Consider the following 12,701-nt stretch of genomic DNA (forward strand, 5'->3'; position numbering starts at 1 on the left):
TTTAATTCAAAATTGCTTTTTGTATTGCCTTCAAGTATTTTGGGAAAATTTCACCACACTGAAAAAATTTTCACTTATCTGTCTTGCTTCTAGCTTTAGATAAGACTAACCAGCAGAAGAAACAAAGTTGGAAACAAAACTGTTCTTGGCTTGTGAGACTAAATGCGTGCCCTCAGTAGACTTCCAGTTCATTGTCTGAGCTGTAATGTTTTGGTAGCTTTCAGTGAACATATGAACTTTTGGCTGATTATCTAGACACCACTACACATGTAAAGATTGTTGAAAGGGTAGTTATCTAATTAAAACAGACATCACCTGAAACAATTTATTTTTCTTGCTGTAAAACAAACACAAGCAGCATATTAACAAGATGCACAAGCTCTTCTTCTTCACCCATTCAGAATTTTTAATTAATATGGTTAATAAGTAATGAGAAATAATTAAAACCTGATCTTGAAATATCATTAATAGTTTAAGGAATATAGCTCTGTTATTTTCTGAATTCATTCCATGTTATCTTCAGTAAAAGAGCTTAGGCAGATTCTTTCTGCTTACTAAAATGAAGTCAGCTTCTTTCTTACATATTTAAATAGCCCCAAAACCAGAGACATACAAAATGTTATACTGAATTTTAATCCTTGTAAAACATTATTACACCACACACTGTTATTATAAATCTTTTCAATAACATCCATTATAGAACTCAGTAAAGAGCACTGTCTACTACTATGCACTGTCAACTATTTCTGGCAGTATTGGGAATTGACTACAGCATATTTCTTTTGTAAAATCAAGAGTTAACCTACGTATTCTGAACTTGCAAATAATACACAACAGATTGTACTTCCATATAGGCTGCAGAGACATTCACTCATTTTTTTATGATTTGTATATAAGAGTAAATTTTCTGTAATGATATGAAAGAAAATTAATAACTTATTTAACTAGCTAGGAGGCTAGCAGTTACTCGTAATCATATTAATCAAAAGATGACTGAAAACTTCAAAGTTGATTATTGTGAAGTGCACAAAATCTAGAATATAGGGACTTTCCACAGTACATTATACTAAGTCAACATATAATAGATTAAAAGCTGTAAAGCCAAAATCTTCATTTAAAAATTTAGTGTTTCTGACATCATCTTCCACCATTCCATCAACTCTTCTTTCTCCTCTTCTTTTCTTTCAGACAATGACTCCAGTTCAAAATCAACCTAAGAGAAACAATCAAAAACATTGGTAAGACTTGTAAAAAGAGAGAAGCGTAGGCTTTTAAGAGTCATTTATTGAAAGAAGTTGTTTAACACAGACATGGGGCTTAGGGAGGTACCTTCCATTTTAGGCTAGGTTTATTCCAAAGTGTCTTAAGGCTGGTTTAAATACATGCAATACTAGCATATCAGTACAAGAAACTTATCTAAAAATGTACATAGGTGAGCAAAATTTCCAAAAGAAACCAGGCATCTGTCCAGGCTTTGACTTGTCTAAAAATTAAAAAAACATATGGGCTGACAAAATTAAAATTGAATAATAGCCAGCCACATAAATCACCTAGCGTATAATAAAAAGTATCATCAGCATATTGCTATCTAACACCCAGCAATGCAGACCCCCAGCATATCAAACCATGCATTCAATTTTATGCCAACCGTGAGATCCAGCAATATTTTCTGACACATGGCTCATTAGTATAGATATCTAGCATATGATACACACTAGAGGAGATAAGCATTTGTTTTAAATGTAAAGAGTGGAATCCACACCTGTACAGAGGATGCATTAAATATGCTTCTGAAGTCTTAGATGCAGCCTAGGTCTTATCCACCATACGTGTTGGGTATCTACACAAAGCAGTGCTCCATCACTATCTTTCTGCACACAGCTGAACACTGGTTTTAATCTATGCAGATAAGTCACTTGAGAATTTAGAATAAAATATCAGGTCTCAATGAAAACCTCAACATCTCTTATGTTTTTTTGTTGCACTATTTAAAGATATTCCGTCATCTTCTATCTGATTGGCTATTCACATGTATCTCAATATTACCCTTCTCTGTGTCTTTTCATTTTAAATAAGACCAGCAGGAGATTAAATGAGTTTATGATGAGATTATGCTCAATGGCTTGGGCAACAAGTACTAGAAGAGCAGATTTCCAGATTGTGTTCTAAATTAGCATATTCTGAAATATTCTGAAAAAATCACCTTCTGCTTACACAAATACCACGAAGGAAAAAAAGAAAGAGACTTTTCTTTGAATATATAATAGACGATAAACCAACACACATGTGAGCACTTACCACAACTGCAGGGCTAAAGGGCACAGCCACTTTTTTAGTTATTGCTAGATAGCCTGGTGCTGAGGCTGTAAGTTTGTAATTTCCAGGCACAAGCAATCTCCAGTAATCACCATCCTTGGCTGTAGAGCAGAAGAAGAAAAGATCCAAATAAATACGTATAAAACTAGTTATGCAGCTAAGGAGAAGGGACCATATATCCTACAGGTTTTTTGTATTACTGTCAGCTCTTTCCTTTTCTCTGTCTGAAAGGATTCTTCTGTAAGGGCTGTATAAATATATCATTACAGATCTTTTTCTTTTCAAGTAACCAAAACACAGATTTAGACTCTGAAGATGCACTGCAGCCTCCATACAAGATTTTGGCTGCTGCGGCTGAAGGCTCTCCAGCACACTGAAGAAAAGGACAACATGGGGCATTATTCTACTTTAGAAGCACCCCCTCAACCAACGTACAGCTCCTGTTAAGTGTCTGAGTTTCAGTTTGCAGCGCAATGTGAATTTTTACTGTCCCTCAGTATTCTGAAAATCCAAATGTAAATGCATTTTATTCTCATCAAATTTAAATAAATAGTACCATCTTTCTCAATTTATCTTGCAGAGAAAGCTATAAATCATCATTTCCTAGAATATTCCACATGTATCACACCTAAAGCATCATTATCTACATGTTTCAGTATCCAGGCAACATTTGAGGCTTTTTTCTTCTATTTTGCTAAACAAAGAAATGAAATGATCCACTCATATCAAAGAAACACTCCTACTGCACTGAGTGTTACTGCAGGTCCATCTTTTTCTGTCACAGAATGAAAACGCATCATCCTCCTCTAGAAATGACCCTCTCCCATTTTCACAAGTACTCAGATCCTCCCTGCACCCGCCGCGGGCAATTATCTAATGTCACAGGCTAATATTCTGAATTTCTCTTTCTCCAGAAAACATAGCAAGGCTGTTCTAAAGGTCACTTGGCAGTGCCATTTCAAAGACTTGGCTATGCTCTTACTGCCAGCTCCTTAAACGCTTTTTCAGCACATCTGCAGCTACGCAATGCACAGAGGGAAATATTACTTAAATGTCTGCAATTCGCATGGTCAAAAAACGTCAGTAGTCAGTCCAGTTGTTCCCAGACTTTTCATAAAACAGAAAGGAAAAAAATACTGCTGCAGTGCTACGATAATGATCTATTCTAATTCCTGGCACTGGAACAAAGCTGAAGTTTAACTCATGAACAAAGGAGCAGGGAAAAAAAAGCCAAAGAGTATTTATCCTTCTTTTTGAATGTGCTAAAATTCAAGTACTTGTTTTCCTCACTGTTTTGACAATACATGACTTCCAGGCTTATACGCAGACAATGATGTGAGAGGATTCATGATTAGATGCTTTTTTGTACCATAGAAGCATAAGCTGTAGTATAACTCTCTCGTACCTCAAAATGCCTCTTTGCACAGCTTATTCCCTTTTTATTATCCCTGAAAATTTGTTTCCAGCCTCTATACTTTTTGCCTTCTTATATATAGTGAAAGAAGGTGGCTAACATTATCACTGACTGTTCTCCTCCTTGGCAGAAATGCTGGCCTCTTTGCAGGTGATGTGAGAAGAAACACAAATTGAAGCCAACTGAGGGGTCTACCAGTTCTGTCTCATAGTATTCTGCACCTCTGGAACAGTATAGTGAGACATATAATTGAGAAAATGACCATAATGTAAGCTCATGCATAAAGCAATGACATTTTGTTATTGTTTATCTAACTAGTATCTTGTACAAACAAAAAAAATTGTCCTTCAGAATAAGAAAGCATAGGTCTAGAGGGAAGACTGCAAGTTGGCACTTTGTGCAAGCCACCTTTGAATTCATCCCTAGAATTAAGCACAACACTCTCAAAGAGGTGACACAATTTTCTATGAACACTAACACAATATTTTCCTCCTTTAGAACCACCCTTCTACAAAAAGACAAATAAATGTAAGCAGCAGAGAGAATTTATCTTTGCAGGAAGAAGTTATGTAAACTGAAAATCTGTCAAGAATTTACATACCAAAAAGTATGATCGCATCGTATGTAATATAACACTTTTGGACTACAATTTAGCCTTCAAACTCAAAATGGCACTACCAACAGGACTTTAAATCCTGGCAGAGCTGTGAAACACTACTTGCACCACAAATCAGAAGCCAAACTAAGCACAAATAACTAAGAGCCACCAGAACTAATTCATACCAGAACATCCAAGAAGTCCCAACAACCAGCCTCCAACTACTTTGAGAGTAAAATACAAGTGAAAGATTCATGAAATCCTACAGGCAACAAGCTTTTTGTGGCACAACATACTTTCATACTTTCCTGGCTTCAAAATTTTGCTCCTTTAAAGCTTCACCTACTATGATCTGAAACAGCTCCAGGTTGCCAAGCAGAGGGAGAAGCAGTATATTCTAGCACTTCTTGTTTTGCTGAGGTAGAATGCTCACCTGATGTAATGTCATGGCTTATCCCCTCCACAGAAATTGTAGCATTTGCTATTGGATTGCCCTGCAGATCTTTAACAAAACCCTTCACTCCTCGATGAATCTAAAATAAATAAATAAAGTCAGCAACACATGGGAAATCACTGGAAAATTCTTAAGCATTTTTGTCAGTGAAATATCTGTTGATATACCTAACGATGCATGTTATGGATTCCACAGTCTACATGCTGACAACTACCAAGGATAATTATTAAACATCATAATGGAACAAATGGTGAAGGGGAAAAACAATTCAGCTGGCAGTTATACTAATCTGTGCAATGCAAGTATTTCTCGGAAATATGCAGCAAATCATAACATATGTGAGCACTGACTTAAAAGTCTTTGTCACTGGGGATTAATGAATGTGCTGGAAAGCTTTGAAAGACAGCCTAAAAAGAAACTTTTTTTTTTTTTTAAGTTTCATCAACTGTAAGAATTTAGGGCTAATAATGGACATAACTGCTTAAAAGTGAAACGTAATAAGATTAAACACGGGCACTTGGACTTTGATGAGCAGTCCCTGTGTGAGATGCTTGAGCTCTCTATTGTGCACCCAAAACATCCAGGTCTTTGAGCTGGGACCACACAGAGTCACAACAGTCCCCACACGGCCTGTGAGAGAAAGGCAATGGTGGGTCATGTCCTAGGTCCTTCTTGCCACTGAGGTAAGGTACTCCAGGCAACAGCACCAGCAGTACCTAACCTGTCTGCTCCCAGCACACGTGAAATTACAGCAGCGTGTAGAGAGACCAGCCCTGCTGGTATTTCTTAAGCATGGTCTGAAAGCAGACTGAGCTCCTCAGAGGCAAGAGACTGAGGATCAGCTATGTTTTCACAGCATGAGACGGGGAGCTCTCAGCCCTGGGCAGAACGGGATGTTTTGAACCTGTGCAGAGATGCGTCTCATTGGGAGCCTGGAAGTTAAGCAGGGGAGTACTGTGGAGTTTAGGTGTCTCTCCAGTTCTGTGATATTTGAAAAGACTTGCGGGTCACAAATTTTATTTTGAGATTTTGATGTTCCCCTTGGTGAACCTGTAAGGCGTATTCAGCTGCTATGATTTAGTTCACCAGATTCCTCTAATTTACACTGTGGGAGAAGCAGATTGGTTTACAACACAGATCAGCTTAAAAAAGCAGAAAGTACATATTTGCACTGTCCTCAGCAATCACAGGGGTGCTGGAGCACAGAGTTGGACCTCTTATCCTGTAAGAGGATAAAAACCAATGCCAGATAGACCATCTGAAATTCAAGTATAAAGCCAGCAGCTCAGCAGGAGCAAAGGAAGTTGGCAAAATAATCTCTTACACATTAGTAATTTTGAAAATGCAGTGACACCATAATTTTCCGTGAGTCAGAGAAAATTAACCCATGTACAAAGGACCTGAACAATTTGAGATGGACCCCACAATAAACGGGTGAAAACCTGCAGGGCACATACAGCTTTTTCCTCAGCCCACATAGAACTTACTAACAGAAGGGTATAACTCATGCTTTTCAAATATTTCAGATTTCTGGCTAACTAAAGCATTTCTGCACAAGTACATTCTTAAAGAAATGAATGTATTAATTGACCAGTTTGCTAAAAAAGTATGTTTCTGATTTCGCAATCCTAGGTGTGCAGACATTAATGATATCAGATATATTTGCCATCTTTAACTACAATATCCAGGTTTCAGAAATTTGATACCCCTACACTGCTTGGGATATTTCAGTGCAGCCTGTTACACTGGCATGAAATGATTAAAAAAACCCAGAAACCAACCAACCAAAAACAAAACAAAAAAACTCCACAACCTCCCCACACACATAGATCTATTTCAGGAGTTTTAACTTCTAACAACCCATTAGCAGAAGTTTATCTAAACCTATGACTGTGCTTTACACTTCTAGCCAGATTTTGTATAATATTTAATGGAAGCACCACACCGACAGTTCTGCGTTGAATATCTGCAGTTCATGCAATCAGAGAGCAGCAGAGTATCTACAAAACCAGGATTAGAGATGTCCCCTGACATCACACTGAACGGCCAGGCAGCTACAGTCCAACCCAGCCATCTCGGCTCCCCGTACACCCAGAGCGATTCATCCCTGTACACACGCGTTCACCTCCGTAGAGGGCAATCCATCTCTCTCAGGGTATACATCAGTGCTGGGGGAATGAATTATACACCGTGGTGATGTGTGTTTGTTTTCATTGAGGAAGCAGACACAAACCATTTAAATTAAATGTCTTCAACATCTTAAGTAAGGTGAGATGAATTCCATACTGTGACATCTTCTTTCTTTTCCCCTCTTCTTCCACATATTTAGAAAGATTACATAGGATTTACCACCTTAGGGATCTATAAGATTTATGGAGCATCATTTGGATTAATATGAAGTTTTGGATTAGCTGTTCACACAGCACAAAGTTTAGAGATTTTATGTACAATAACTAGAGTTTTTCCATCCTCTTTTTTGTTACCTGCTCAATGTAATTGATAAGGGAGTTCTTGTTGTCCTCCCAGTAGCCCTTCAGAGTTTCTTCAGGTGGGAATTTTTCACAGCTAAGCTCCACTGTGATTTCAAAGCAGTTGCTGCTGAGATAATTGAAATCCTGCATTCCTACAATGCCAGAAAAGAGAGTTAGTGATGCATTTTGCATTGTTCTGAAGTAAATAAAGGGGGACACATGAGATGCTGGGGCTATTAAGAAAAGAATAGCTATAAATACAGTTGGTGCAGTTCCATTTAATCAGCTTAGTTCTGAATTCAGAACCTTTAAATCAGGGAAACCAAGAAGACAAATAATACCCAAAAACATTTTTTCCCAGGGAAAGTTTAGAAAAGACTTGACACCTGGCTTCTATACTTCTACCTGACACCGCACCTGGTCTGTATACGCCTACCTGGCACATGTTTTTGGATAGCTGACATATAAATTATCTTTTTTCTCTTCAGGAACAGAAAATTATTTCTCATTATGGATAAAATATTTCCATATGAAAGAAAAAGTTGATAATTTCATAAGCCAAGGAGAATGACAATTAAATATAAAGCAAATGAAACATGAAAAAGTGACTTTGCAAAAGGGGTTTATAAAGATGGGTCAAAAACATGTTGTGTTTTTTTCGGAAAATATAGGGTTTCAACTTAGTAACATTTTACAGGAAAAGCATCTGTTTGCTGAGGAATATTCTTTGTCTAGCTTTTCTCCAAATATTTTCCACTAAAAAAAATTTTTAAAAAATCAGACTTCCTTTGTTTGTAAACTTTATTTACATCGAAATTTTTCCATGGATAGGGGTACTTCCCACCCACTCAGGGCCTCTGCAAAATCAATACTGGATAGCCTTCAATAAAGAGGAGAAGAAAAACATCATTGTTAATGCAAATTTAATCATAGGAATTAAAAAATATATAGTAGCATCATCACTAGGAATAAAAACTTGATGGGAAAGATGGAGTCTTTCACATTTCTGAGCCCCTCCTCTTACTACATGGAAATATTGACTGCTTTCTCAAATCAGTCAACTGGTAACCAAAGTGGTTTCCAGTTTTGTAACTGGATCAATCAGCTGGAGAGGGACTGTGGCTGTCACCAGGAGGGTTATACATATATTCTTTGCAGAAGCTGATGTAGAATAAGCTCTTGCCATCCCAGTCTATCTAGGTAGCAGAGTCAGTGGATTCTTAAATGGAGGACTGAAAAGAAAAAAGCTACCAAGCGTTTTGAGCATTCCCATGGAGATCACTGAGGGATTTAAAAGTGCTTCAAACACAGCTAATTCATTCAGCTATGTTTCCCCATGCAAGCTACATATGAGACCTAATGCAGTCTCTTTACCAAAGCACCAGTGTTGTTCACAGGTCCTGAAATGTCAAGAACTGATGTCATATCCAAAAGAGAAGACCGAGGGCAGCAAAGAGATTGTCTCAGGTGAGATTTTGCCAACACGTTAGGTTGAAAAGTCTATTTTCTGCCAACCAGGCAATGAGACTTGTAACTACTGACAGGAACAGGGACTTTTCAGATTCCTAAACAAACCTTTTTATTTCTAAACGTTTTTTAGATGGCTGAAAAATGAGGACACATAAGGCAAAGATGCTCCTGGGAGGGACACCTCTGATATTCCACCAGGCAGAATGCAAGATGGACCATTCAGCAGTACACAGCAAGAGAGCAGCGGAGTCATGAGTAAAATCCCAACAGCAGTCCTGACTGCCAGACATCTGTTCCAGACACTAGATAGTATTGTTTTTCTTGATTTTTGCCTTTCTTCTACAAGAAAGAAAGAAACCATGAAGAGGAGAAACGGGAGCCGAAGGGCATAATGTAATTTTACTGTGATGCCAACAACTCTTGACCATTACTGTCCCAATTCTCAAAAAGTTTCTCCCCACCCTACCCCACACCTCCCAAAGCAAGGTGATACTCAGGGGTGCCCTAGTTTCTCAAGAACGGAATAAAGAAGCAATATATTTTCCAGTTTTGTCCATAATATCCATATTCTATAGTTTGTTTCCCAGCTCCTGGCCTGGTCCACAGTTTATACGTGTTGCTCCTGAAAAAAATCAGCTTCATCACTGAGCTGCAGGTGATGATCTGAATCTCTGGGATGGAGAATGGGGTGAATATAGCCTACATCTAAACTGTGGCTGACTACATCTGTAATCTGGAGAGCATCAGGCTGGCTACATACAATTTGCACTCTTTCCCTGACTGATCAATATGGTGATTAGGTGCAACAGCCAAGAAATCACAGAATCACAGAATCATTAAGGTTGGAAAAGACCTTCAAGATCATCAAGTCCAGCCATCAACCCAACACCACCATGCCCACTAAACCATGTCCTGAAGTGCCACATTCACACGTTTTTTGAATACTTCCAGTGATGGTGACTCCACCACCTCCCTGGGCAGCCTGTTCCAATGTTTGACCACTCTCTCAGTACAGAAATTTTTCCTAATATCCAATCTAAACCTCCCCTGGCACAACTTGAGGCCATTTCCTCTCGTCCTATCACTAGTTACCTGGGAGAAGAGGCCAACACCCACCTCACCACAACCCCCTTTCAGGTAGTTGTAAAGAGCGATGAGGTCTCCCCTCAGCCTCCTCTTCTCCAGACTAAACAACCCCAGTTCCCTCAGCTGCTCCTCATAAGACTTTTGCTCCAGACCCCTCACCAGCTTCATTGCCTTTCAATACATTTCAAAAGATTTATTCAACACTGCAGCAACTTTGCTGCCTCTGGTCTAGCTCTCTAACTGCCTATCACTTCTTGTTATGCACATGGCATACATCACATGCATGCACATCACCACACTGCCAAAACTTCTTGTTTTAACAAAGGATAACACAAAATTAACTTTCTTATACATTAACAGGGACCGCTCTCTGAAGATCAGAAAGACTTAGCAGAGCTCAGATATAACTGAGATTCAACAATGAATGCCCTTCATTGCTGACCATGAGTAGGACTTTTCCTTGAAACTCAGCAATACAAAAACTCCTCTGTTGCACTGCTCCAGTGTCCTGAAGGACTACAGCATCTCTATGTTAGTACTTACATAAATAAGCTTAGAATATGGGACAAAATTAATTTCTTCAGTTTTTAAAAAAGGAACTCCGACCTTCACAAAGAAAGTGGAGTGCTGGGTATGACCCTGGCATCCAGGCATCAGAATTACTTGGACTTTGAATTACAAGCTACAGCACTAAGCTAGTTCAGCTTCTATAAATACAAAGACAGTAACTTTTAGCAGGAGAGGATGAACCTTAGCCTTGTGCGTAATGGGGAGAACATATGCCTCCTACATGTGATGTGTAAAATCCTTAAAACATTGGTTGGAAATGTTTGGTTAGGTCCAAAAAACCTAACATTGCTTCCAAAACTGATAACACAAAAGGTAATTCAAGTCAGGAATTAATTGAATGCCAAGAGTCATTTGACAGTATCTGAAAATAAAAGACATTTAAACAATAGCCTAATAGTACAGCAATGTAAGATGCTTTTAAATGCTGTTTTTGTAATGACGTGAATCTGATTAGACTCAGGTGACTGTAATGACAGAACAAACAGAACAGGCATGTGGCTAGCTAGTAATTCATTACTATCTGTTCTTCTCATTTATATTTCCAAATAGATACTCCACACAAAAGGAACATTAAAAAAACATTAGTGATGTTGAAAAGTTATGTACTCAACAGCTAAGGAAATGCCAAAATTAAAGCTGTCTGTGCAAATTTAATTTGGCTTTCTTGTGCATAAGTGAAATCATTAATTATATGCTGATAGGGAAAAGACCAGTATTAAAAACAACATGAATTTTATGTACGGGTTTGTTTTTCCCTAGGGTCTGGTGGCTAAGAGGGCCTTTCTTGAACACAGAAGAATGACCCCTCACCCTTTGCTCTCTGAAAAACCTATAAGGTTTAACTAATTACAGATGACAGCTAATACAAAATAAGTGTAACAGGCATCATGGTCTCAGATTTAGCAAAAAGATGCTGTTGGGGAAGCTGTTTTCTCTGGGACCCTGCTCCACAGAAGAAAGTAACTATGAAGTGGGTAGTGGTGAGAAAAATCTCACAGTAAAGTGTATCAAGACAGAAGCAAGTATCAAATATTCCTGTACATCATCTGCTTTCTCCACCCCAAAACCTGAATGGATAACTGCCATCTTGCCTGAGGTTGATGAGGAAATCCTGAAGCTTTACAAGAGGGCAAGGACAGAACTTGAATGCAATGGAGGATTCATCCTTACTTCCAGTTTGAGGCAAGGGCTGCTACCAGACTTTTCTGACACCCGATGTTCAGTCTTCCTACCGAACAAACTCAGGTATTCAGAAAAATGTATACAAAAGCAACCCATACTCACACAAGAAATACTACCCCTGCATACTGAAGAACCAATGAAGACTGCTACTGGCCCACCATGCAGGGCTGTTTTTTACAAAAGGTAGAAGTTCCCGTGGGCGAATGATACAGCACAACTAGGGGCACTGTAATATGCTCTGTAGGGCAACAGCAACTTTAGTAATCTATTAGAAAGAAAAATCAGCCCTTCCTAGGTCAGAGCTCTTGGTCTGATAAGGTACTGTCAAAGGCAGCATCTAGGAGAGCACAGCCTCTCTGACTTCGCTCAGCTGTCCTCCTCTCTCTCCTTTTTCCTTCCCTCACCACTGCTCTGCTAAAGCCATGCACTCTTTTCTACATCAAGCACAGCTCCAGTACCCATGCTCACCTATTTTCTAACACTATTCCAGTCATGTTGCTCCAGTTCTCCTCCTCTCCAGAAACTTGTGGCATGTCCTTTTGCCTCCACTCGGCCTAGGGAGATCAGAGAGGGGTGCATGCCTAACCTGTAGATGCCCAGAGGATACCGAGCTACTCTCATGTCCCCTCACAGGACCCAGAACAGCCTACAGCAACCCAAAGGTGCAAACTGGTCAAAGCACCACCTTCGCTCCGAACCGAAGCAGATACTATGGAGACAAGGTCTTCAGAGAGTTTCTCTTCATAAATTCTGAGCTCTGGTAAGGGTATACAGTGAAATATTTTTCCTAAAGCAATACAAATGGCTTTTCAACAGCTTATAGCACTGCTAACTTTGAGTGCATTATCATGTGGATAGCAAAAGGTCACTGATACAAGAGAGAACTTACGTGCCACATTTCAGTTTCCAGACAGAGCTTTTCGAACTAAAGCTTCCAACAAAATTTTCACTTGAACTAAGCAATGTTTAGTTATTTCCCTTAGCACTAGACATAGAAACAACAGAACTATTTTCGCTGAATTATTTTTGGTTTTTTTAAGTCAGCCTGTGGCAAACTTTACCATGGAGGTTTCGTTCAAAAGTCACAGCCTGCCAGCTGATTTCTACACTTGGAAAAAAAAACAGATTCATGCTGTATGG

The 12,701-nt window shown here is 38.9% G+C and overlaps 1 protein-coding gene across 1 annotated transcript in view; it reads right to left on the reverse strand.

Moving 5' to 3' along the window:
• Positions 1–276: 276 nt before the first annotated feature.
• CPE (carboxypeptidase E) overlaps positions 277–12,701 on the reverse strand; it is a 37,146-nt gene continuing 24,721 nt past the window's right edge. The window contains exons 6-9 of the mRNA XM_010294696.1: positions 7,266–7,405; positions 4,762–4,861; positions 2,299–2,417; positions 277–1,213 (exon numbers count right to left, since the gene is read on the reverse strand). Coding sequence (XP_010292998.1) covers positions 1,115–1,213; positions 2,299–2,417; positions 4,762–4,861; positions 7,266–7,405 — 458 coding nt within the window. The 3' untranslated portion in view covers positions 277–1,114. The remainder of the gene's footprint in view (positions 1,214–2,298; positions 2,418–4,761; positions 4,862–7,265; positions 7,406–12,701) is intronic.

The sequence above is a fragment of the Phaethon lepturus genome, unplaced genomic scaffold (assembly GCF_000687285.1).
Source record: "Phaethon lepturus isolate BGI_N335 unplaced genomic scaffold, ASM68728v1 scaffold299, whole genome shotgun sequence".
Taxonomy (NCBI): domain Eukaryota; kingdom Metazoa; phylum Chordata; class Aves; order Phaethontiformes; family Phaethontidae; genus Phaethon; species Phaethon lepturus.